This window comes from Scedosporium apiospermum (genome assembly GCF_000732125.1).
Source record: "Scedosporium apiospermum strain IHEM 14462 chromosome Unknown SEQ_SAPIO_0055, whole genome shotgun sequence".
NCBI classification, from domain to species: Eukaryota; Fungi; Ascomycota; class Sordariomycetes; order Microascales; family Microascaceae; genus Scedosporium; species Scedosporium apiospermum.
In genome coordinates this window covers 218,151-243,821 of record NW_015971756.1, presented here as the reverse complement: position 1 = coordinate 243,821, position 25,671 = coordinate 218,151, and the positions used below count along the sequence as shown (strand labels likewise).

Sequence of the window (25,671 nt, the reverse complement as noted above, 5' to 3'; positions counted from 1 at the left end):
GGCAACTGCCCAATTCCCGTGGGGTATCTATGTGTGTCTCATTGCGAATTTTGCTCATTGCATGTGCTCATTTAAGAGGAGGGATGCATACACAGAGGGGATTCGGATGAAAAATAAGGTGGCAAGTCGAGAGACAGAGAGAGTGAGGCAGCTCTGAAGGGCGGGACGAAATGGGCCTGGAAGGGTTCAGGGGATCTACGGTGATGCTACAACAAGCAACAACTCTATCTTCTTGAGGAGACCGGAGAGTCACGCTGCGACTGTAGATAAGGGACACACCTCCGATCTGCATCTCTCCATCTCAAGCTTCAACTCAAAAAACCAATGCGTTGGGAAGGGAGGAGAATAAGGTAGCAGGCAATGGCAGGTCGCCCATTCGGAGGTGAGAGACTGGGAGTACAGCCCTAGGGGCCCTACAAGTAGAGCCCTTGCGCTCGGCCGGGGCTGAGGGGCCAGGCCATGTCCATCCGATCCTGCACGCATATCTTGCCTCACCTCAGTTTTAATTCGTGGCTGTCAAAGCCGGGGGAAGTGCCCGGGGGCCTACCATCAGTAGTCCCGAAACTGCGAGTTTAAAATGAAAAAGTACTTAGAAGTTGGCGTGGACTACGAAGTACTACATCTCCCTCGACAGGTGGACATCGGAGAGAAGCCGGCTATATTGCCCCTGCTTCGCCCTGTCGTTGCGGAAACAGGCAGGACACGGGCTGTCCAATGCTCTAGAGTGTTACAAGAATGGAGGGAGTATGCAGGCTCGACGCATGGTAGGGAATTAATACTCACTTTTTGGCGTACATGAGTTCGTACATCTTCAAGGTACGAGAGATTGGACCAATGCAGATAAGCAGCGTCAAAAAAATACAGTCCTCGATCCTGCCTCCGGCCGTCGAGATGTGCGTGCGCCGCTCTTTCGTGGCAAGGAAAGAGAGAGAGACAGAGCGAAAGAGGTTAGAAAATGTCGGAAAGGAGCGGTCTGGTTCCCAACCCTGCTTCCCTAAAAGAGGGACCGCCAGATGCCGTGACTCGCGACAATCAGATCTAACTTTCGTTTACACCTACCCTGCCGGAGGCCGATTGGTGATTGATACAAGTAGACCAGTCAGGTTTCGTCGAAAAAAAGTTGGCCATGGCTTTTTTCTTGGCTCTAGCTTTTGGAGACCCTTGAACTATGTGGCTTGCATTTGACACACTTCTTCGTTCTTCCTCGAAGGGGAAAAGATTGTTGGTGTATGGTTAACGCGGCATCGAGAGGGGAGGGAAGCGTTGGGACCGAAGAAATTGAAAGTGAAAAGAGCGTCGAAGGTCTCGTGAAGCCGGCGAAGAGCCTCGCACTTACACGGAGTCGGCAAGATTTCGGCGAAGGGGGAGAAGATCGACAAGAAAATGAGAAGTAAAAAAAGTGAGAAATAAAAAAAAAACGCCAAGTCTCTCGTCCGAACTACTCTCCTAAGTTCCCTATCCACATTCGTCCTCGTTGTCCAAATTGGGACAGAAATTGCAAGGATGAGGGGCCTAAAACGGGAGGAGAGCACAGCAGAAAGAGGGAAGCATGATGGAAAACTAATGTCACGCTGTAGGTGAGTGAACGCACTGTCGGTGCTGGCGCTGCTGCTCGTGCTGCTGCTCGGTGTTGGGGTTGATGCTGGTGCTCGTGGTGATGATGGCCGGATCTGCAGCTCGGGATGCAAGGAAATCGGGCAGCGAATAGACAGGTAACGGCTTTTCTCTTTTCTCTCTCTCTCTTTTTTTCCCCTTTGCCGTTTCTTCCTTTTTGGCTCCTCCTCTCATTTTCTCTCCGTTTCCCTTTGCGGCCATCTTTCCTGTGCTTTCTCTTCGGCATCCTTTTCCGGACGGCTCTCGTTGGTTGGAATCTTCTTGTGTTGCACTGAGATGTACAGAACAGGATATGCTGGGGCCGATTGCGACACCGACAGTGACAGGTTCTTGCCGGCTGCTGCTCTGCTGGAGTGCGACTGAGTCAATCCGGACACCAACTCACCTCGCACTCGCATCGAGGTTTATGGTGGGATGGTGGGGGGAACCTTTGACTGGCGATCTACACCTTGAGCCTACGTACAGGATATCCTTCCTGTCCCTGCCCACCTCTGCGTGCCATGCCGTGCCATGCCTGCTTTTTTTCAGATGGAGGGTATAGGATAGTGAATAATTCCCGTTCGCGCCTGACTCTTTCTCCTATGGACCAGGTTCTCGGTTTACGAGACCGGTTGGCATTTTGACGGAGTACTCCCTCCCTTCTTTTGCTTGGTCCTTTGGTGAGAATGGGGGAGGAGGGTATAGCGTTTTCAACGTCAAACGTCGTCAGGGGGACTCGTGCATCTCCTGGGGCTGGGTTTGTTCATCCGCGCGTGTCCTCGGTAATATTTTTCGTCGAAGTGCGTTTCGGTTTGCCTCCATTCTTTGAGTTTCATTTCCTTCAATTCCTCTTTTGGGGGATCTACCTTTCCTTTCCTCCTGCCGGATCTCGCATTGCGAAAGACGACGTGGAAATCGGATGCGATCCCGTATGTAGGTCTCCGAAGGAGGGTTAGACTCGGGGGCTTGGAGGATTCGGCTTGGTGCAAAGTTTCCCAAAGTCGGAATATGCGAACGAACGGAGAGGCGTGGGTTTGAAGGAGATCTGGGGCAACACAAGAAGGAGTTTTTGGTGAGAATGAAGTGGTATTATCGAAAAATATGGGAGAAAGGGGGAGGGGTGTGGACAATGTTCCGGTGTCATTTTTCCCTTTCTTCTGAAGTTTCACAGAGGAGAACAGAGAAAAAGGAACCCTGCGTATCTAAAATCCTTCGAGACGACCCCAAACCCTAGCACCACGGCTCGGAAAGTAAACGCGCCAGGAAGGCTGCGAATGAGATGCCCGGAGCGTTTCCAACGGCGTGAGCAAGGTGGAGGTGCGTGGGCGCGTACTACTGGTCCCCTCTGGACGCGCGCATATTGCGCCCTCTTCAGCAAACGGGAAAGGGGGAAAGATAGATAAAACAAAAGAGGCGCTGAATTTTTGGCCCCCGAATTCTTAGCAAACAGTCCTCTCGGAGACCTTTTTGGGTGGTTTCTTTTTTCCGACTTCTGCTCGCCGCGGAGGGCGTGGAGGATTCATGAGCCGTAAGTGGGCTTGTGAGGAGGGAGATGTAGAAAGAGGTTGTGTAAGTGTGAGTCTGGTCAGGGGCGCTAGCCGGCCATCCCTTTGGTAACACTCTCTTGACACTAAGTGCTAGTTCGGAAGGGGGCTTGATGGCTGGTGGTGATTCGGTGTTGGCACCAGCAGCATGCATGATGGCGCTCTCTAGCGTACCTACGCACACTTTGTATTTGTTGCTCGAAGTCTTTTAGGCTTCGGGAGATGGACGGGGAGTGAGAATATGGATAGAAAGCAGATGAAAAGTTAGGCCGGCGGGGGGAGGATATTCGGAAGAAGTCCCCGCGAACAGTGAGCGGTGAGAGAAAATGGGGGAGAGGAAGGAGGTTGGGGAGGACGAAGTCCGAATGCGTTGAGATCGGGCTTGCTTGCTCGGAAGATTGGGCTCGGTGAGGGCTTCTTCGGTGAGATGTCCGCCTGGCAGATTTCTTTGATGAATATCTGGGCTATTAGGAGTGGCTGGTGAATACAAGGACTAGCATGAGGGGGAGGTCTCTCATCGGCGAGGACTGTGCTTGTGCGAGGAAACCAGAGCCAAACGGATAAAATAATGCCTTGAGGTCTTCGTTACCCCGAGATCTACCCTCGTTCCCAGGGGTCGATTTCCCTTCTTGGCCCGCTGCTTGGTCCGAATTACACGGGTTCCTGATACTGGCCGTTGTGTTCGGCTCTTTACTACCTTATCAGGTCAGAATAGCGGGAGGACTTGTCGAGCTGAGGATGTTACACTTACAATAACAGTCGGAGATATGGAAGATGGAGAACGTGGGACCGTGGCAGGAAGGGGTTGGTCGTGGAACGAGCGCGATCCAAGTGATGGGGCAGATTTAAGTACGGGGCAGTCTATCAAAATGATAGAGATTAAACAGTTCTAGGAGAGGGATGAGGGTATCTTCGTCCGGGGAATATGAGAAGGAGGAATATCAGGACGTGTTAAACGCTTCAACGTCGTTCCCATTTGAGAACAAGTGAATGACCCACGGCTGAGATTCGGGGGAGATGGGATAAGGCTGTAGAAATCCAAGGTGTTCGATCATATACGACGCTAGAGGATGGATACGGAGTAAGGCCTTCGAATATAGATTCCCCCCCGCAACTTACTATTAATAGGAGCCTTTAGGTTGAAAGGCAAAAGCCTAGCCAAGGAGGGACATGAACCTATCAACCCCGTTCTTCAACAAAGATATGGCTGAAAAGCTTCATCCGTCAACACCAACTCTTCGCTTGGTGCGCTTCCTCTGCATCACCCCATTTTGCCTTCTAGAGAGGAACAGCTGAGCCGCGAGGAGATCGAAGACAAGTTCCGTAGAGGCAACTCCGACACCCGGGGTTCCTTTCTATCTCGTAGTAAATACCATCACTACTCTTTTCGTTATCAGTCACATTTCGAATCGATTCTGTATGGAGATTAGATCATATGGGGGATCAACAACAGAGAGATCCGTAGTTTTCGAATTCATACATAACCCTTATATTTCTTCCCGTTCACCACTAGTATTATCTCCATACCTCAATCATGACAACGATCCTACCAATTTACCCCTCCTGGCACAATGCCTCAAAACTTCCTCTTCTTCTTCACCGGCCTCACAACCTGCTTCTTCACAGGACTTTGCGCCTTCTCCTCCCTCTTCGCCGCCTCGCCGCCCTTCCTCCCTCCTTCATCATCCTCGTCGTCAGCCGATGCCTGCCGAGCCCGGCTCTTGCCGCCAATGACACCGATCCCCCCGATCCTGCCGATTCCCGCCTTCCTCGCAGGTGTCCGTGCCGGTGGTGACGACTCCGCTGGCTCGTTATGTTCCTCGGGCGTAGGAGATCTGGTGCTACTGCCGAGTTGGGAGGCGGCGCCGCCAGCCCGGGTGGTTCCCGCGCGAGTTGCTGCCGCCGGGGGCGAAGAGGCTTGTTTCCTCGACGTGGCTTTCCTTTTCGTGGGGGCCTCATCTGATTCGGAGGCTGTGGCTTCATCGTCATCAGCTGGGATGGGTGGCTTTTGGGGTGCTGGCGGTGGGTGGAATCCGCCAATGGCACCGAGTCTGCGGGTAGGAAGAGCGGCAGGTTTAGGAGCCTCGTCGGCTTCGCTTTCCGTTTCTGAGGCAGTTGGGACATCGCTGAGGTCGGATGGTTTAGGCTGTTTCGCTTTGGGGGAAGGCCGTTTCTTTGGGGAAACGGGCGGTGGGGATTTAGATCTCTGAGAATCATGCCTCGAAGATGGCGGGACCGATCTCTTCCCTATCGTGGACTCCGGTTCGCTGGCGTCGTCGGATGGTAATCCGCCCGTGTCACCTAGGCGATTCCACCACTGAGCCAGATCCTCGGCGTAATCCTTGGAACCGATATTGAGAGTGTACTCTAACCCACCGTCGTCAAACACACGGCGCAAGAGTTCGGGAACCTCCCCACCAGGGTGTCTCCTCGTCTCTTCTGCGACGGTGCTGTTCCAGGTGTCAAAATCAAACAGAGCCAGTCCTTTTACGCGGGACTCGGCCTGTTCCCTGGTTACCTTTCTCTTTGCGGGAAGTACCGTAAAGACATGCTCGAGGGATGTGCCGGTGGCCTCGAGTTTGTCGAGTACTTTGGTAATGACGGAATCCTTCTGCTTGATAATCTCAACTAATGATTTGATCTGCTCCTGCTGGGCCCGGTGCGCTTCCACAAGTGGAAAGACCAACTCAGCAGTGGTTGTCGAAGCCGATTGCATCTCTAGATACATCCGCCACGTGAGTGGTTTATCGGATAACTCGCGTGGAAGCTCACAGGTAACGGTAAGTGTAAGACCGTCCCTAGAAGTAGAGGAAGAAGATTGGGAGATAACCACGCGCGTCAGGTCGTGCATGCTGTCGGAGCGGTCAAAGGCAGCCCGGAGGCATTTGAGGAACGAGGCCATGTTCTCCTCGCCATCCGAAGGGTCAATGGTGGTGTCCTCTTTGAGAGCTCGGAGGATGATGGTGCGTCGGTCGAGAGACTCGGACCAGATGTGGGCGAGATCGGTGATGTGGACGCCGTACGAGGTTCCGGAGAAGCGGGTGGAGACGAGGAGCGTGGGGAGGCCTTGCCGTTGCTTTACCGGCAGGGGCCGCCACGTTCCGGAGAAAGACATGGTGGGCGTGGCTTGAGGGGCTTGGTCTTCCCGAAGGCCACTCCAGGGGTAGGGGACGGAGAGTTTAGCGGTAAGGAGATTTGAGAGAGTTGCGATTCAAGCACAGGCGGTGAAGCAGGGTAACGAGAGATGGGCCGATTAGGAAGGTAGGGCAAGCGTTTTAGCGAAGTATGGGCGAGACGCGAGCGAGGATATGGGTAGAAAAATCGGGCGTGCCGTGCCGTGCTAGGTCCTCAGCCACGTCAGAGTGTAAGTGATTCTCGGCTCGGGCAAGGATTCTCGGGTCTTGCAAGAGACAAGAGCGTCCCAAATTAAGGCAGGACTGTTGGGAAATAGGAAGGGGATCGGTACACAAGATGATCAACAACAGAACTAAGTAGAGTACGAGGGTGTCGATGTCGGCGCAGTATGGTCTCCCGTTCTAGACAAAACTCTGCACACAACGTTTCACTCCGGGACTTCCCCGGATGCCAACCGAGATATCACCACGTACTGCCACTCCCACGACGTGGGGGTGTTCAGATGGGGTTTCGTGAGAGGGTGTAAGGCCCCAACCTCAACGTGTGCGACAGAAGATTCCTGTTCTTCTAGATGAATGGCTGTGAATGAACTTCTGTGGGGCTCTGAGATCGGAGAGATGCGGCCTCCCGACAAGCCTCCTCGGTAAGGGTGAGTAGCCACAGGTCACCTCGTTAGATGAGGCGGACGGCCCGGCTACGACGGGCAAGAGAAGGAGTGACACAGCAGCTTGCGCCTTGAGGCTGGAAGATAATAGTATTGGAGGATACTAAGTTTTGAGCAGTGGCTCGATGAGACAGGGCGAGGCAGACACGTAAATGTCACGAAGCTCAGATGTTGTGCGCTGACTTGGTGGAACCAACGAGGTTCTGCGCGAGGGCAGCCTAATAGATGAGGAGGAGGGAAGAAAAATGGAGAAATGGAGAGTCGGGATTTTAGAGAGAGGCCTAGTTGACGCGGTCGCGTGTGTATCACATCGGCGCAGCCTCCATCATTTGATTCGTGATGGACTTGACGTTGAAGGCGGGGATGCCAGTGTCTTGGACTTTACTACACTGTGCATCGACGTCGCAGTTTCCACTTTGCAGGATCAACAACATCACCACACAGTTGCGGATGGAGAAGGGGGACAATATGACCTGTCTATATCAGTACTATTTCCAGCTTTTTCGCTCGGGGTTTTTATTTATCTCTCAGAATTCCCGGCCCGTCAAGAAAAATTGACGACAAATAAAGTCAAAATATAAACCATGTCCCCAACAATCCTAGGGAGTCTCAGTCGTCGGATAGCCGGGCTCTAACATTGATACCTAAAACGTTTCTCTGTGAGCTGGCAGAATATGCAAAGATTGACCCAAGCCACCGAGGCCACTATACGGCGACCATCTGCACGTATCTAGAAATGACGTCTACAATAGCGGACAAATTTTCAGAGTGAATGGAAAGGTACAAAGAGGAGGAGAAAGATAGGCTTTGAGAGCTGAGTTTGGAACCTTTCCGGAATCAATTGATTTAATTCTTTCCTCCCCAACTTTGCAATTGTGTGTAGAAAACGTTGAAGAGTCCAGTCAGGCAGCCGAGCTATGACAGAAATGCTCTTCCCTCTTTCTTACATGCCATCCTCGGTCGCTATCGTCCGTTTAGGCAACTGCCACACCCGCGCGAGCTCCTTCGGCGAGCTTCTTGGGCGCATGGAAGAGTTCGACGACGTATTAGCGGATTGAGCAGAGAAAGGAATAAGGTGGTCACTTGCGAACGAATGACAACCACGGTGATTTTCCTCCAGGGATTCACGGTGGTCGCGACGGTGCCGCTCAAATGGACGGATATTATCAACCCGCAGGCTTTCGAGGCAGGATCAAGGGCAAATGGGGAGCGAGCCACTTGCTCGCCAATAAATTACGAGACGTGGCCTTACACTCGCACGAGCAATCTTCGAGCGATGCGATAAGGACCACTAAGGACTGGCGGAACGACCGAATGGCAAGAGGGAAAACGCTATGGAGAGCTCAGAATGTCGAGAGGAATTCGTCGGCATTGTGCTCGCGACGAGAAAAAAAAAAAGGGCAAGAAAAAAAATGGCAAAAAGCTCGCTCGCGGTTCGCTCCCAGGGTCGAATCCCGGTTGCTTGCCACGAGCTACGAAAATTGCAACTTTCTAACCTTCTGAACGCTCCATTGACCACTTGGCCACTGGTTGTACTGTCGTCGCTACTTGAGCTACTCGGTTGGAAGTCCTTGCCGGATACTTGTATATAAAGTTATTGATATCCCTTGTGTCGAAGAAATAGGAAGGAAGGAAGTGGTGGTGCAGATGGAGGCGTGGTGCTCCTCCGCAGGAGGGGTGCATGTTGGATGCGAGCACCGGCTCCCAGCTCATCGACGATACAATGCGCTAACTCTACCTCTACCATACGGGCCGGAGGCATCGCGATCCTCCTGGCTAATGATCTCACTGGAGGATGGGGCGAGTGATACCTAATGGCGATACTTCATCGATAGCAGCCTCGCTGGCAACAGGGGCGGCTGAGGATTTAGCGGGAGGATCTAGGTCAGTGCCCAGTCGTGCTTTAGGATATTTGATTCCGTTCGTTGGGCCAACGGTTCGATCTTGAGGGCATCGGGAATTGGTGTCGAGTTGAGCGAGGGCGTTAGGGATGCGATCCACCTAGACACAGGTAACTCGACACAAGAAATTCAAAATCAATTGCCGAGCACAGAGCCAGTCGTGAGCGCAAACACGCGTTCAAAGCCACAGGGGAGCAATAGGCGACCTGCAAGGATTAGTTTGAATGCGAAGAGATGTCTGACCCGTATCTGTACCGCGATGAACACCTTTACCACCGCAGCTTTTTCAAGGCCAGTAAGATCGATCTGCGGCACGGAAGCCATCCGGGAGCTGGAGCGCTCCCAGTAGCTCCAGAATCCTCGGTCACAGGTGGGCCATGAGCCCACGTCCAAGGAGACTTTTCCAGCCGGGAAAAGGGGGCTTCACATCAAGACACAACTTCACACGCGAAAACAAGACAACAGACTCCATCGCCCGAGAAAAAAAAAATGGCTTCAAATGCATTTCCATTTAAGAAACCAGACGCCCCGAATTGGCAGTCATCTTTTTTGGCGGCCAACTCTAAATTCCAAATATGCATTGTGGAAACCTCATTGCCCCTTTAGCATATCATACCCTGGAGAAAAAGAAAAATAAGTTTCGTCAACGTCTCTTCTTATATCCCACGCACAGACCCCATGTCCCAGAAATAGACAATGTTGCGGCGTACCTCCTCTAAGAAACAGTGACCCCCCCCCTTCCAAAACAATCCCTCAAGTTCGTGAATCCATTTTTGTGTTTGTAATTCGCTTATCGTACGGGGCTCCAGACGTTCTTGAGGAGACCGTCCCGTTGCGCGAGCCTGTTAAGGGAGTCGTCGCTCTCGCCGACGGATCGGACGAAGCCGCAGAGGGCGTAGACGATGTTCTCGCCGGCGATGGCGCGGCCGTTCTCGTCAACCTTGGCGATGGAGATCTGGACGGAGGCGTGGTCCTTGGCCTTGATGATGCGGTTGGTGGCGCTGCACTTGCGGGGGACGTAGCTGTGGGAAGAATCGTGTCAGTAACGAACCTCCTCCTCAATTCACATGTCCCGAGGAATAGTTGAGCCATTGGATTGAGGAATTGCGTACAGGTCGACGGTCTCGCCCTTGTCGTTCTCCATTTTTGCGGTATGTGTTGAAAATGGCTTCGAAAGTGAAGGTTAGGAGGGTGGTGTTGGTGGTCGGATGGGTGACGATTTGAGGCTTTGGCGGGGGGTGCGCTGGACTTGGAGATGTCAAAAAATTTGGGAGTATTGTAATTTTCGTGCGGGGCGCTGGACTGGGAGGGCTGGGTCACAGGATTTGTCACGTGCCATGAGAAACATCGATTAGTCAGGTGATTTCGCGAGAGAGTCGCGAAGGTACTCTGTACTTGTAATTCTGAGAAGTAGACGGGGGAAATGTTTACTGGCTCGAGAAAGATGACCCGTTCTTCAAATCAACGCTAACGCGAATGCCCGCGTGCTTGCAATGTCGCGATATTCGACCGTTGGCTTCCTCCATTTCCCACCCGCGACCGAACAATCCCCGCTCCGTATAGAGCCCCTCGGGGGTACCGAAAATCCACCCTGTTGCGAACCGTCGCTCTGAGATGCGCCTGGCGCACTCAAATGCCCCGCACCCCTTTCTCGACCATGGCTGCGAACGCCATCCTTCTGAGTTCGTCACCGGCGGTGGCTAGCAAGCGCGACTCGCTTGGCTTCGTACGCTCGTCTTCTCCCGAATTTCCTACGTTGCAAGAAATTTTTTCACAAAAGGAGAACAGGCGGCCACGTAGTTCACAATCGCCGGAGTATGGTCGATTGGCAGCGTCGAACTCTAGATGTGGTGAGCTTCGAAACGAGTCTACGATACGGCCGACGGCGACCTCGACGATCACCAAGAGAAGAAGTGCCACGTTCGATGATGGGATACTACTGGAAGAAGTGGCGGATACCTCAACGTCATTTGTTGACGTCTCTGCGCTCGACCGTAGCACTCCCGAACGAAGGCCGCCACTCGCGGATGACAAGGAAACTGAAACTTCCAAAACTTCCAAACCCACGAAACCGAAGAGGAAAACGACGGGAAAAGTCAGTAAACATTTCAAGCCTCCTCTGGTCGAAAAGCCGATCCCGAAACCACCCGCTGGGGATATCGACGAACCCCTAAACCTACCCCCTGCACAAAGCCGGAGAGTGCAATGGACGCCCCCGCCGAAGGATACGGTGAAAGAGTTTGGCTCCAGGTCTTCGGATATCATTGAGCTGCTCTCATCTACGAATAGGGTGCCAGATGCAGTCAAGGCACGAGATGTCTTTAAGCAACTCAATGACTCGTATGGCTATGAAGAAGAGGACATAGGAATTAGGAATGCAACACCAGAGCCAGGGCAGCTGGAGACAATACTGAAGAAGCGCAAGTTGCTTGAAATGGTGCCGACGACAGCGGAAAATACCGAACAGCCTGCTCCACCCGAGAAGTCTCCTGCTAAGTCAAAGGCGCCGAAGAAGAAGAAGGCCAGAACAATCACCGGTTTGGCAACGGCTGCTTACGTGCCTAGGGATCGCGAGGCAACTCCTGAACTGGACATGGAAGCGGACCGTTCGGATTCCAAAACTCGCGCCAAGAACCCGATAACTACGAAACCGACCAAGGCCGCGGCGCCCAAAAGGAAGACCAGGCCCACGAAGAGGACGAAGAAGAAGGAAGAGCCGGAAATCGTTCTCCTATCCCCAGGAGCCGCACTGAAGCATGTCGCCAATCAAGATTTTGTGTTTGGGACTTCAAGTCAACTGGCTCGCCAGCAACTTGCTACAAACTCTGATGGTCTACCCAGACTGAGAGCCGGCCCTGCGACAGACGACGAGTTTGTTACTCCCATCAACAGCGATGCCATCGAACCTCCCGAGGCTCAACCGCGACTGTGGACGGCGGCGGCGCGGGATGAAGACGGTGGTCTACTACATACGGAAATCATTGATCTTGTTGATTCGCCACGACTGGACGGTGAAGTCGATGATGTAGATCCATTCGGCTACGTCAACATGGACAAGCGGCCATCCCAGCTTACATCTAGTCGGGCAACCGGAACCCAACAATCTCGGGTTACGAAGTCGGTGGACTCAAGTACTACCAATCGCGGTTTCGCCAGCAAGGGGACGGCCACACTGCAGAAGAATGGCGCAAGTCAGAGTACGCCGATAGAGTCGATGCTATCCTGCGATCCTTCGTCTTGGGTAATTAGCTCGACGAGCCCGCCGCCCAGCTCCCAGAAAAGGCTGCCTCGAATTTATGAGCTTGAAGCATTGTCTGGAAAGTCGGAGTTGCCGGCAAGCTCCCGGGTTGAATCTCCCACGAAGGCGCCAGAGCCCCGCGTGCCGGAGCCCAACTTGCCCCAGCGGCCGAACTTTGAGCTGTGCACAGATGCACAGCTGAGCAAGCAGATTGCGTCTTACGGATTCAAGCCGATCAAGAAGCGAGACGCTATGATTAGCCTTCTCACCCAGTGCTGGGAAAGCAAGCACCTTCCCCAGGCGGAGCTAGGCGCTGTAAGGGCGTATTCAACGGCGTCAGCGCCGCCTGCGATCGAGATGGCACCTCAAGGTACCTCCACTTCTAGCAAGGTTGACGACTCGTTGTCAATGCCGCCTCCTCCAAGTAAGCCGGCTGGTCCGGTGAAGCGGCCTCGTGGGCGCCCCCGGAAGAACCTTGTTCCTCTCTTGAATTCGGACGATAGTGATGAACCGCCGCCGTGGTCACAGGTCCCCGAAGTGGTTTCAGAGAAGCGACGACCGGGCCGACCTCGCAAAAATTCAACGGCAGCGGCGACGAAAACTGCAACAAGCGCCATTGCTGCAAAACCAAGCCGACCCTCGAAAGGAAAAGCCCCCACAACGCCAAAGAAGAAGACGATAGTAAAAGCTCCCGTGCTAGAGATACCCGACTCCGACTCGGAGATGCTCGTGTCCTCGCCTGAGTCAGTCTTCTCCTCGCCACCTTCGTTCGATATTTCAGTCACGACCGAGGACGACACGCAACTGTCTCTTGCCCTGTCACCCACAGAAAAGGAGGCCGAGCTGTTCCGGTACATCACGCAGGCGGTGACGACGGCGCCGCGATCGAAGGATCCTCAGAACCCGTCGTGGCACGAGAAGATGCTCATGTACGAGTCGATTATACTGGAGGACCTGGCGGCGTGGCTGAATACGGGCCAGCTGTCGAGGGTGGGATGTGATGCGGAAGTGTCACCTGTCCAGGTCAAGAAGTGGTGTGAGTCGAAGAGTGTTTGCTGCTTGTGGAGGCAGAGGATGAATGGTTTGGACAGAAAGAGACTTTAGGATGAAGGGGCAAAGGAGATTCGAGTTGTTGGATGTGTGGCTTGTATATATATGAGCTAAGGAGTCGGCGGCTTGGGTTTGGTGTTCTTGGGCTTGGGGCTTTTGTTCCTGTTCTGTTCCACACACTTGCACATATAGACCGATGGTTGGTGTATTGGTCCTAGCGAGTCCATTCTCGCAACTGTTACCCTATTTCTTTTGTATTGTTTTACTCTTTGTAGCGCTTATGATAGTTATGAAATACCAACGAACCGCTTCAAGCCTAGTTCCATACACCAAACGAGATGCCCAGGCCGAAAGCGAGAAGTTTCGCCGTCTAGATTCGGCGACTTCGCCAATCCACCAAGACCCAAGGTCCAAAAACTCCATCCAACCTCGGCATCTTGCAACACCCCAGCTTTTCCCCCAACCTTTCCCACATTTCCCACCTTTTCCCCACACCCCCAGCTGCCATCAAGGCTTAGCTTCAACCCCAAAAAAAAATCCCCCTTTTGTGCCGGATGGAACTTTGGAGGTGTGGTGGTGTCGAGTCGACGAACCTCGCGTGTTGCTGTTCCCCTCCTTTTCACCCCATGTGCTTCTTGAAAAGGGAATAAAAATACCGAGTACAAGTAGGGGAACATGGCCGCTTTGATGCGACGGTCGCCATTCGTTCGGGTTTCGATCCTTGAATGTAAGTCTTCGGTCTTTTTTTTTTTTTTCTTTTCCCTTACTTCTTCTGTCTCTTTTTCTCACGATTGATTGAAATCAGCCTTCACCACCAAGAATTCTTCATCTCCACGCTCATACTCAACCATGTCGCAATCGCAATCGAAATCGCAACCTCGCGCGAAACAACCCGCCGCAGAGCCGCGTCCCAGCGCCAGGTAAAAAGGAACCCTCCCAAGCCCATTTCCTCCCAAACGTAGAAAAAGGAAAATAAAATAAATGAAATGAGATAAAATAAAACAAAACCCACTTACACACATTCAAGCATCATCCTCATCTCCCCCACAAACCAAATCCTCCTCCTCCACCGCGTAAAGACCTCCACGTCCTTCGCCTCCGCCCACGTCTTCCCCGGCGGCAACCTCGACGCCCTGCACGACGGGCCCGTTGCGCCTCCCACCGAAGGCGCACTTAGACACGCCGACGGGCCCGCGTACCGCATCGCGGCGCTGAGGGAGTGTTTCGAGGAGAGCGGGATTCTTCTAGCCAAGGGGAGGGAGGATGGGAAGTTGGTGAGCGTGGGTGAGGGGGTTAGAGATGAGGGGAGGAGGAAGGTGCATAGTGGGGAGGTCAAGTTTAGGGATTGGGTTGAGGGTGTGGGCGGTGTTCCTGATGTTGGTAAGTGTCCAGGATCCCAACTTCTTTACTTTCTCTTCCTCTTCTTTTATCTCGACGTCTCGAGAGGGCTTTGACTGACACGGCGTTTAAAAAGACGGACTCATCCCCTTCACGAGATGGATCACTCCCCCTCCCTCACCCAAACGCTTCACCACCCAAATGTACCTCTACTTCCTCCCTCCCAACCCTGAAAGCACTCCCTCCTCTTCCTCTTCACCCTCCTCTCAAGAAACAGCTATCACCATCCCCACCGACACATCTCCCATCATCGTCCCCACCCCCGACGGTGGCATAGAACACACATCCGCCACCTTCGCCACCCCCTCGACCTGGCTCTCCCTCCACCACGCCCGCAAAATCAGCATGTTCCCCCCGCAATACTTCCTCCTCACCCTCCTGTCGCGCTTCTTCCCCCGCGCCGCCGAGGCCGGGACGCCCTCCCGCTCCGTCGTCGACCGCGAGCGGAGGGACCTGCTCGAGTTCATCGGTAGGGTCCCCGCTACGTTTGGGGGCGAGCGGGAGTTGGGGCATCCTACTTCGGCGATTCCGTGGGCCGAGAAGATTATTAGCCCGAGGGTGTTGAAGGCTAGGGGCGATGGGTATCTTGTGTTGGGGCTGGATAGGACGGGGGCGGAGGTGGAGGCTATTGGGGACGGGAAGGTGAGGGGTGGTGTTGCGGATGCGGTTGTGGTTGTGAATCTGAAGGCGAAGGGTGGGCCGTGGAACTTGGGTGTGTTTGGAAAGGATGAGGCGATGAAGGAGGAGAATCTGGTCAAGGGAGGAAAGCTCTAATGAGATGTGAAGCGTCTGAGGATGAAATGAACATTATCATTTATTTTGATCTTGATCTCGAGATAAGAGAGGAGAATACTTCTTGTACATAGAGATCCTCTGCCGATATAATATATATGTGCATAGCTAACTCCAGATACGAGTTCCTAGGTCCACAACCTTTCCCTGCGGTCTGGTCCATCTAAATTAGACAATGAATCCGTGTCCACATATTGATGTCTATCCTCGAACTCTGAACTCATACACAGACACCTGCCGAAATCAAGAAAAATAGGTATCACAATAGCTAAAAAGAAGACAGAAAGTGCAGAAATCCCGAGACATCAGACAGAACCTACCTCCCAATAAACTCCATCTCCAGTAATATCCCAGTCTACGTCATCCCCAACCCCCTCACAGTATCCCCCCAAGACTGCCAGTTAAAATCATCAATATTCATAACCCCATCATCGCCCCCCTCACCCGGCACCAGTCCCAGGGCTTGCCCCTGGCCTTGCGCTTGGCCTAAAGCTCCGCCACCACTACCACACGAGTTTATAGCCGCCGTCCCAAAAGGATCCTGCCATAGCCACGGCGGTATGTTGCTGGCGGCTTGCGCGTGCACCTCTTGTAAATTCGACAAGCCCATCTGCGGCGAGGTTTGGGCATCTTCTCCCGCCGCCGCTTGTGTGGGTGATGTTAAGATCGTCTGGTTGCCGTGTATGTTTGGTGTTTGCATGGCAGCAGTAGCGCCGGTTTGTAGGATGGGCTGTGCCGGCGCCGCAGACGGCAGAGTCGATCCAGGTGACATGACTCGCCACCACACGATGGGATCGAATGGCGCATCCAGCATCTCGTTGAGGTACGCTTCTCTCGTAGCATCTAAACCAGATGCCGCCTGCTGCACACTAGCGCGAACCTGCTGTTCTGTCGCCGGTTGAGACACATAACCTCCTCGATTGTCATTGAGGGTTCCCCCCATTTGGGAATCGGGCTGGGAAAGCCGGGGGGGCTGTCCCGGAATGGCCGTCGCCTCACCTCCCTCGCCAGGGGCAGTATCCGGCTGCACAAGCTCCAACCACCGCTTACGGACCTCTTCCAAGTCGACGTCCAGACCAGGCGCGCGACCAAACCGCGGCCTGTACTGACTATGCCGGTCTGCCAAGTCCAACTTTCGGACTTCGTCGGGGCTAGTCTTAAGCCGCACGATTTCGGACTCACGATGTCGCCGCGCCTTGAGGAGCAGCTTGCGCAGGGGCATCCACACGGCCAAGTGATCAGCCGTCTTGGTAAGATCGAAGTTCTGGCGGTTGTTAAGCGTCCGGTTCAGGTCACCCCACGCTCGCTCTAGGGTCGGCGACCACGGCCGGCGACACATCTCGAGAAGGATGTACGCAATGGCGTGCCATTGGGTATACGTCTGGAAGAGCCACCTCCACCGCTTAAACTGGGGATCGTTGTTAAGTTTGTAGCTGTATTCTATAATCTCGACGGCCGAGATGAATAGCCTCTCCTTGATCGCTTCCGAGAGATCGTTTCCGTTGCCGGGGAAGAGCGCGGGCTGGTAGATGATGAGGGAGCTCTTGGCCATCAGGATGCGAGCTACTAAGGTTGCCATGATAATGAGGGGACGGTTCTCGTCGTCGCAGTATTTCAGGAAATTGGCCTCGACTCTGGCGTACGTTTCGACAAGCATACGTTCCCTCTCCGCCATGCTGGAGGACGTATCCTTGGGGCAGACCGAGCCGGCTGCGGTAGCGAGGGCGAAGAGGCGACGACTTAGAGCAATAACCTCATGGCGCACAAGAGCCATAGACGTGTCGGTTAGCCCCTCGCGGGCTGGTGGCATTTCTGTTGATTCTGGGCTGATATCTTCGTCGTTGATGTTGGTGGGGAACTCCGTGTCGAAGGTACGGTTGACTATAGTCAAATCCGTACCCATTTCCTCAGCGGAGCGCATATCAATGCCGCAAATCACCCACCACACTCGTCTTCTCATTTCAGTCTCGAATGGCGGTAAATTGAAATGAGTGCCGTCACGGTGGAGGCCTAGTCCCTGGGCGATGCGAATAGCCAGACCGGTAGTGGTCCAGCAAAACCGCGTGTCATCAATTCGTCGAACAACCACAAGGTATAATGTAAGGGCAGTGAGAGACGTGAAATCAAGGCTCCTTAGCAGATTGGTTTTTGCCAGCGCTTGCTCCAGGGCAAATCTATAGCGCTTCAGCAACGGTGTTTTAGGAGAGCCAAGTTGCGCTTCGACCTGGAGGGAACATTACATTAGCACAAGAACAAGAAAATAAAGAAGACAGGGGATGAGAGCCAAAGGAAATATATATATATATATATGTATCATCATACCTCGTCCTCCTCAAGGGCGACCAGCGCGCCAAAGTAAATCGCAAATACCAGCGCCTCATTTGGTGGCGTGAGGTTGGGGGTACCGCCATTTGCCAGTTCTTCAAACGTTTTGTCAAGGGTGGGTACGTGGATGAGCTTTATCGCCTGGTCCACGCTCTCCTTGTAAGCCTGCCATAGGAAAGGGATTTGTGACTGAGGAGGATGGAAAGAAGATAGGTCGATGTCGGCCGCTCGATAACCGAACATGAAAGCATCGTGGCTTTGTAGGTCGGACGACTCGGCCGGTTCTGGAGTTTCTTCTTCCGAGGTATAATCGGTATCATCTGACAAGATGTGGACGCCGCTTCGAATCTCGTCGAACTAAATAACAGTCATCGCAGTGAGTAGAGGTGACCGGGACGGAATAGGGTCCTCCGAAAGAACTTACCTCGTCTTTGACGCTAGACCAAAACGCACTGCTGATATACCTTCCTTCGCCCTTATTGATCACCAGCCTTCCAAACTTCTTGTACAAGCTCGCGTTCACTTCGTAATTGGGTGCGTACGATGGACCCGTACGCCCGCCGGATGGTCTAGGAACGGCGGTGATGCTAGAAGGCGATGAGTCCTCTTTACTTGTCGGTGTCGCGCCGCTGCCACTTCCATACTCGTCGCACGCATCATGGCCGCAGCCCTCAGGCGAAGCAGCAGACGCCGACGTATGACGAAGATCACTAGTGTCGACCTGACTACTCAACTCCTCAACAATCCCCTCCAACTTCCTCAATCTCTCCAACAGTTCAATCTCGCGCTTCTTAGAGTTCGGCAGCGGCGCGTCGGGGTCGCGCGGGCGAGGTCGGCGAGGCGCGCGTCCAGGGGCCGGGAAGATGCATTGTATCTGATTCCTCCGACAGTTGGAGCACGGCATGCGCTTGTCGCAGCGCACTTTCCGACGACGACACGTCACGCAACTGCGAGGATTCAGGGCAGGCGATCTCGGCGCATTGGAACCGGTGGGCGGCGACGGAGCTGTCGAGGGGATGTGGGTGGGGGCGGCGGTGCCCGGCTCTAGGACGGTGAAGGCGGGGACATGATTGCCAGCGTCCGATGGCGCGGAGGGCGATTCGGGATCAAAATCTGTGTCCATGGTGGTGCTTGGTTTTTTTGTTTTGGTTTTGGTTTTTTTTTCCTGCTGCAATGCTGCAAGCCGGAGGGCTGCGGGTAGTTTCACGCTTCGCGGGCGCTTCTTCGCTCTCTCCCTCGGTACATTAGGCGGGGGAGGGGGGGCCAAAGAAAGGTGTGTGGATGAAAGGGCGTGGCGGACTGATGGCGCAGAGGAGCGGACGCCTGGAGCCGGTAAATCTCGTGGCAGGCCCGGCGGAGCACGGTAGATTTCAGGTCGTGAATGGATTCTGGATCGTCGGGAGGCAGGTCGAGCAGCGTGAAGCCGATGGAATTGGACTTGTCGCGGGGAACTCGTGATGAAACTAATGGAGTCATAGACCCATAGTCTAACTCCAATTTAATATTTTTCTGTTGTTCTCTCCTCACTTTTTCGCTCCTTCTTTTTTGTCGCCTCAACTCTTTCCCAGTTCCTCTTGCGGTTTGGGCGCTTCTTGGCAACGTAAGCAGGCTCCATCGCTTGATTTCTCAGCAGTCTGAACCCAGTTGCCAACTGCCTGGAGTCAATTTGGAGGTACTAATACCCCTGCCCAATCCTACGAGACGGATTTTAGGCCCGCATGCCGGTATTAGTTCACCCGAATTTCGGATTTAGTAGGGCCAATTGTATCAGTACACCGACTCCGAGAAACTTCGATCCCTTCTCGCAATCGTTGGATGTTTTTTTTTTTTTTTTTTTTTTTTTTTTTTTTTGTCACATGAATTCTTGCAGCAGAACAATAATCTAAACCACATCGGCCGTGATCGGCATTCTTTCTCTTGCTCCTGTCATCCGATATTTATTTATTTGCTTTTTCCCCCTCTCGCCGTCTTCAATAGGTTCTCCTCCATGAAGCTTACCTCCAAGCTGCGGCTAATGGAATTGATAGGCCAATCCGTTAAAGCCATTGGTTCCTTTTGGGGTCAATCAAAATATAATGGATTCTGAGGGCGTCTAGGACATCAATATCATGCGTAAAGGTCGAGGTGACAGAAGAGGCCGGCTTTTTTTTTTCTCTCTCTTTTGTTGCTAACATTGTTCTCGGGTATATGAAAATGGAATTCTTAAACTTTCTTCATGATTATCAAGAGCCCAAATAGTTATTTTGAACCCAAAAGGGCACCATCGCTCCTCAAACAGGCGCTATCTAGTTGCTCGCTAGGTAGAACATCGAATGGTCTCAAAACGGTGAAAACGGTGAATCCTGTGGAGTGTGAATAAGAAACTTGTAATTCAACTCCTTTCTCTTCCAGAGTTTCCGCCATGGGTAAAATAAGTTCATTCCAACTGTCACCGCGATAGTCGATAGCGTCTAAACTTAAGCCTCGATTTGCACCGTGGGACTAACGCAGACGAGATATGAAATGTACACAAGGACAGGCTCAGGTCGTGGGCGAAGAGTACGCTTATAAACGATTTCAACCTTTCGAACTTCTCCTTTTAAGGGGACCCCCCGTCAGTGCATCGGAACCATATTATCTTCTCCATCCTCATTCCAGACGAAACCTCGCTCGAAATCGACCTCGGCGCTCTATGTTTGCCCTGTCCGTGACATCTTCCTCTCCTTCTTCTTCTCCCGAATGCACGAAATGCAACAGCCGACAATGAGCAGAAAACCTAAGATAGGAATCCCGACCGCTACGACACCGAATCCCGCCCATGAAAGCCCGCTACCGCCTCTTACCAGGTTACTGTTGTTGGCTTCTGTCCCGGAATGGACATCCTGAGTTCGCTCCTTGGAATCTCTGTTGGAGGTGGCGGTGATACGACACTGATATCCGACTTCCCCCACGACGCTACCCACGCGGAATATACCAAAGGCCCTGCGTGAGAGTCTTGAGTCGATCCCTGGCCTAGTAGTGAGGTACTAGTAAGTGTTTCGGTAGGCGGCGGATAGGGACGGAGCTGGAAATATTGTATATGCGCGGCGGTGATGTGATCGAGAGGGAATGGTGCTAGGAGAGAGTAACCACTAAAAGTATTGTAAGGCTAAAATCCCGACTCGGTGATCGGTTAACTGACATGGCACAACAATATGCGGTCGTAATGGCTTTCTTCTCAACTTTAGCAGTATCAACCGACGATGCGGTCTAGGGCTCTGCGCAAACAGCAGGACTGAACGAATCTCAGCCTGATAGACGGTATATCTCTCGTCGGCCGGATCAGATACTTTAGCACTGAGGATACTACATTCATTGTATGACTAGGGCAAGGATATAGTTGTAAAATCACGGAACAATTCGTAGTCCGTCGGCTGGGCGAACTGCGTAGTGAGTGTCAAGGTTGCCATCGGGGGCAAGCTGGACTTATAAGCTTACACTTGAATGACTTTCTTTATCGTGCTCGATCGAGGTGTCACCTTATTCAAATTGAAGCCACTCCGCCGCTCAGAGGAAAACAGGTCATCGATCCGCTAGGAACCCGAACCCGCCTCCCGGCAGACACGCTACAGAGAAGGAGCCAAACCAATTTACCGGGAAACTTCCAAGTAATTTTGCGGCTTTGCCCATGAGACGGGGTACTCTGGGGCGTGGCGGAGTCAACTAATACTGCCACTGGTCCTTGAAGACGTGCTGGCGTAAAACTGTATCTTGTCCTATCTTCCGGGGGCCACGAAACGTAGGCTGTCGTGGTGGAATCTGTATGCGTCCCCAAAAGGGTCCAAGGTGATGTTACACAAGCGCAGAACACTACCCCACAAGCCTCACAAGGTAATTCTCCATCATTGGAATGGCTAGCGTTAGAGCGCTGGTCCAGCTTGGTGACCGCAAATGTTTTAGTTCGTATATCAATTGATCCATGGCTGGAGTTGGGCATAGCAATATACGCTTGCCGTCACTGGGAGAACAGGAATCAGGACAAGGTGGAGAGAGGCGAAGACTAAGAAGAACAAGCATCGGCAACTTGTGGAGCGGGCAAAGTCGTTGGGAGGATCCAACAAAGGCTGAACGCCAAGGCACTGTCACACATCAATCAATAACCTGCCCGGTTAGCTCAATCGGTAGAGCGTGAGACTCTTAATCTCAAGGCTGCGGGTTCGACCCCCGCATTGGGCTCAAATCCCAATGCGCCTTCCAAGAAGGCACATCCGATTTTTTTTATTCTTTTTTGTTTTCTCCGGTTTTCCTTTCCTTTTCTTTCCTTTTCTTTTTTTTTTTCTTCCCCTTCTCCCATTTTCTTTTCTTCTCCTTTTTCTCCTTTTCAATATTATTGTTTTCCTTAAAGTCTCTGTTCAGATATGGGCGCACCTGGAATCCAATTTCTCATCTCGGCGTCGTCAGCATACAACTCTTCAGTGTATTAATAGTCAATCGTAGCCGTATTGTAGCAGTAGTCTAGGTGAGGCCAAACAGTTCTCGTTTGGCCTTATTACATGTCTCATCCTTCATGATCCTTGACCATACCGAAGCCGCTCTCGTTGATGGCTGGCGCCATTGTTGAGATACGAAGACAACATCCTTCCTTATCCCCGGCTGTTGGACGCGTCCTCGTCTTCAATCTCCCAATGATTTAGATGACTACCCCCACAGCCTGAAGTTTAGTACCAACCGGACATGGCATTTTAAGGGGAAGCTATGAGCGGAAACGGTTGACATTCAAGTCTCCGGTTCAGGGATTTCGGACCATACCTCTTTAGTGACCGCAAATCGGACAGCACCCCCATCCGCTTCGCAAGCAGGCTCTGATGTTGAAGCCGTGAGTGGCGGACGTAGCTCGCTTCTCCTGTTCTGCGGTCGGGGCGGCAACGACGCTGAGAGCGAGCGCAGCGACGGCAATGGCGGTGGCCTTGATTTTCATCCTGAAGATCGGCAAAGAAGCTAAATGACGAAGAGAAAACGGTAGAAATAATATCAATGTCAGGGGGTAATTGCCAGATGCTTGAGCTTTCAAGTGGTTGGTATGGATATGGCCTATAGACAAAGGAGACGAACTCTGGGGGTATATGGCATCTTATATACTTGGTCGCCCTGGTCAAGTAAGCCAGGATCTTAGGGACACGAATCCCATTCTGTCTCTACGTTCTACTAGGTTGTGCTTCGCCTGTTACAGACTATTAGCTACTAGCCCTTGCTTTTTGTGCTTGGTCCGCGATGCCGGCCTAAGTCACATTGGTGAATGTTGGGTCCTATATCACCCTGCCGCGACCAACCTTGCCGCTATGCAAGGGTCAATTCAAATAGCGGTGTGCTCTGGAATATGGCCAGCTGGATTAGAGTTGGTGCCATGATTCCAAGAGGAAAAAGTCCGATGTCGAATGTTCTTCTAGATATCTCACAATATCGTTCTTCCCAACGCCAACTATACACTGCTCCAGTCACCAACAGATAACCGCAATGTTTTCATCCAAACCTAACGGCTACAGGCCTATTCAAGACGACACCACACAAGATGCCAAAAGTGATAGTGATTCCGGTAAACGGGGCTCGAGTGCGAGAAGATGTCTCCACATTGCTCAGCATCGTCCTGGAATTTCCATTGCTATCCTCGCGTTGTTTCTAGTCGCAAACGTCATCCTATTCGCATATTCTATGGTGAACCTCCAGAACATCCAAAACAGCCATGAGACCGACGCGAAGAGCCGATATTTACATCATGAGTTAAACTTGGACTTGAAGAAGACATCGTCTTACTGTGCGTGACTGACTAATTTCGTCTCTCCCTTCCCATTTACAAAGCTAGGTCTGAGTACCGAACGGTGTAGCTCTTCTCCTCGACTTGATCGACCTCAAACCTTCAATCAAAATAATTAATGGCGCACTCCGCGATAATACGTCTCTGTGGCGGATGGCACCTTCACCAGAAGTTGACGCAGCTTGGGATCGCATCTCCGCCGAGGACTTACAGATTATCACGGTTTCCTCATCAGACATCGTCAAATCAGGGAAAGACCCTTCCCACTCAGTCAAAGCCCCTTCGTCGTGGGGCTTTGGGAACGACGCCTACATAGCCCAGGTCGAGGTCTTCCACCAGATTCATTGCCTGAACGAGCTTCGGAAGGAGCTCTTTTACGATTATTACTATCACAACGCGCCACGGAACGAGCTCCACATAAGCCACAAGACTCATTGCATCCACATCCTCCTGCAGAGTCTAATGTGCAACCCAGACGTCGGGATTATAACCCATAACTGGATCTATGACGAGAAATACAGCGATCCAAAGACGCGACCGTTTCCAGACTTCAGCGTGGCGAAAAAGTGTAGGGACTTTGATAGCATTTTGAGGTGGCTGGAAGAGGACGGGGGCGTGAAGAAATTTTCGAGCAAGTTCCCGATGGAGTATCCACCGGGAGCATTCGTCTTGCCTGGAGACGGATATAGCGTTGCTGGCGGGAAGGCATTTTGATGACCCCGGTCTGGGACGCAGCGCTACTCAGTATGGAGGTGTGAATACGAGACAAAAGACATCGTTGCGGGAGGTTCGAGGATCGTTGTTCTGCCTGGAAAAAATAGAAGAATCGCTAAGACAACTAATGGAATGAAGCCCTACAAGGGAGCCAGTTTCGTCTTGGAAGTACTTGTCATGCGTTGCTGTGCTGCGACTCTCTCACAGTGCTATACTCATTATTCCACTCCCAAGATTGAAGCTCTTTTTCGGATGGTCTACGGCCAGAATATTGAACGAGGAGTGAACCCTACGGAGCAACTCGGTCGCTTGCGACGGGTCGCGGATCCCCTGCAAGGGGCTCCGAGCTACCCTCTATTCACCAAAGGGATGAACACAAACTTTGTAGATCCGAAAAGCCGGTCACTCGCAGGAGTATGTCATGAACGCCGAGGAAGCAAGAGCTTCGAAGCGCCCACTTCATGCACGCACAGCTGTGTTACTTGAGGCTTCGATTTCATTTGTCTAAGGTAGGTCACTCCAGATATCCGACATTCCATTCAAACTGATATCATATATTCAATCGGTCCTTTTCTCAAGGAACTTCCGATATGTGCATAATATGTGTAGATCACCGAAAGGTTTATCTCTCAAAGCCCTGCCTAACCGCATGATCCCGAAAGCTATGCAAAAGACATATTTCGGTATTGAAGGGACTTATCGAACGTTATGCGCGCGTACTTCGTAAGTTGTGTTATTCGGGTCGCGCATATGCCATGGATGCCAGTGGACACGGACACATCCCTTGATCCCATTTCAGCCGCCCCTTCAACAAGAAGGACATATTGCCGCTATGTGGCCTTTTATCAACACCATATACGTACTCCAATTATCCCCAGGCGCATTGCTCCCTCCCCCCTACGAACATCAGCCTTGTTTCCCGTACCATCGTCTATCGTCGCCTATCGACCCTCACGTAAACTGACAGCCCAGAAGACTGGAGAGGACCCCCTTAGCTCGAATTCTATTTAAATATCCCAAGGAGAAGAAAGAAAGAATGGCAATCCACCACTTAGAAACGTACGTAACCCCCACTCGTTTGTGGGCAGCCGCACCGGAAACGAGTTCAAATTTCTGCGCATCAAGGCGACTATCTCCGAGTCATTCATAGGAGCGCTCTAACAAAGTACCACGATAAATAGTGCCGAGGGCGTTAAAGCTGCCATTAAGGAGAAGAAGTGTGTCCTCCTTGACTTTTACGCAAAATGGTGTGGTCCTTGCAAAGCCATTGCTCCATTCGTGGAGGAGTGAGTATTGTTCCCCGCCGTGACCGCGGATGCGACGAGCACTTCATACTTCACGATATACCCCTGGAACGTGCCCAGTATTAAGGCTTACCGTCCGTTCCAATTATCTAGGATCTCAAACAACGAAAAGTACAAAGATATCTTTTTCGCTAAAGTTGACGTCGACCAGCTCCCAGAGCTCAGCGACGAACTTGGGATTCTAGCCATGCCAACCTTCCTTCTATTCAAGGATGGAGAGAGGGCTGGAGAGCTGGTCGACCC

General features: G+C 52.4%; 4 protein-coding genes and 2 pseudogenes across 4 annotated transcripts; 3 read left to right on the top strand and 3 right to left on the bottom strand.

The window, feature by feature from the left end:
• Window positions 1–4,713: 4,713 nt before the first annotated feature.
• On the bottom strand, window positions 4,714–6,252 carry SAPIO_CDS1283 (annotated as a pseudogene; the record flags this gene model as incomplete).
• Window positions 6,253–9,627: 3,375 nt separating this feature from the next.
• On the bottom strand, window positions 9,628–9,981 carry SAPIO_CDS1282 (uncharacterized protein; the record flags this gene model as incomplete). Its single annotated transcript, XM_016784587.1, has 2 exons — window positions 9,628–9,859; window positions 9,950–9,981. The coding sequence occupies 2 exons, from the start codon at window positions 9,979–9,981 to the stop codon at window positions 9,628–9,630; spliced, it is 264 nt and encodes an 87-aa protein (XP_016645703.1).
• A 513-nt stretch (window positions 9,982–10,494) lies between these two features.
• On the top strand, window positions 10,495–13,179 carry SAPIO_CDS1281 (annotated as a pseudogene; the record flags this gene model as incomplete).
• Window positions 13,180–13,974: 795 nt separating this feature from the next.
• Window positions 13,975–15,297, top strand: SAPIO_CDS1280 (NUDIX domain-containing protein; the record flags this gene model as incomplete). The annotated part of the gene is made up of 3 exons (XM_016784586.1): window positions 13,975–14,045; window positions 14,153–14,505; window positions 14,600–15,297. 3 exons carry the CDS (start codon window positions 13,975–13,977, stop codon window positions 15,295–15,297), a joined length of 1,122 nt encoding a protein of 373 aa, XP_016645702.1.
• A 373-nt stretch (window positions 15,298–15,670) lies between these two features.
• SAPIO_CDS1279 (Fungal specific transcription factor domain-containing protein) lies at window positions 15,671–18,763 on the bottom strand (the record flags this gene model as incomplete). Its single annotated transcript, XM_016784585.1, has 3 exons — window positions 15,671–17,539; window positions 17,638–17,997; window positions 18,065–18,763. 3 exons carry the CDS (start codon window positions 18,761–18,763, stop codon window positions 15,671–15,673), a joined length of 2,928 nt encoding a protein of 975 aa, XP_016645701.1.
• Window positions 18,764–23,112: 4,349 nt separating this feature from the next.
• Window positions 23,113–24,124, top strand: SAPIO_CDS1278 (uncharacterized protein; the record flags this gene model as incomplete). Its single annotated transcript, XM_016784584.1, has 2 exons — window positions 23,113–23,410; window positions 23,481–24,124. The coding sequence occupies 2 exons, from the start codon at window positions 23,113–23,115 to the stop codon at window positions 24,122–24,124; spliced, it is 942 nt and encodes a 313-aa protein (XP_016645700.1).
• Between the last annotated feature and the right edge of the window lie 1,547 nt (window positions 24,125–25,671).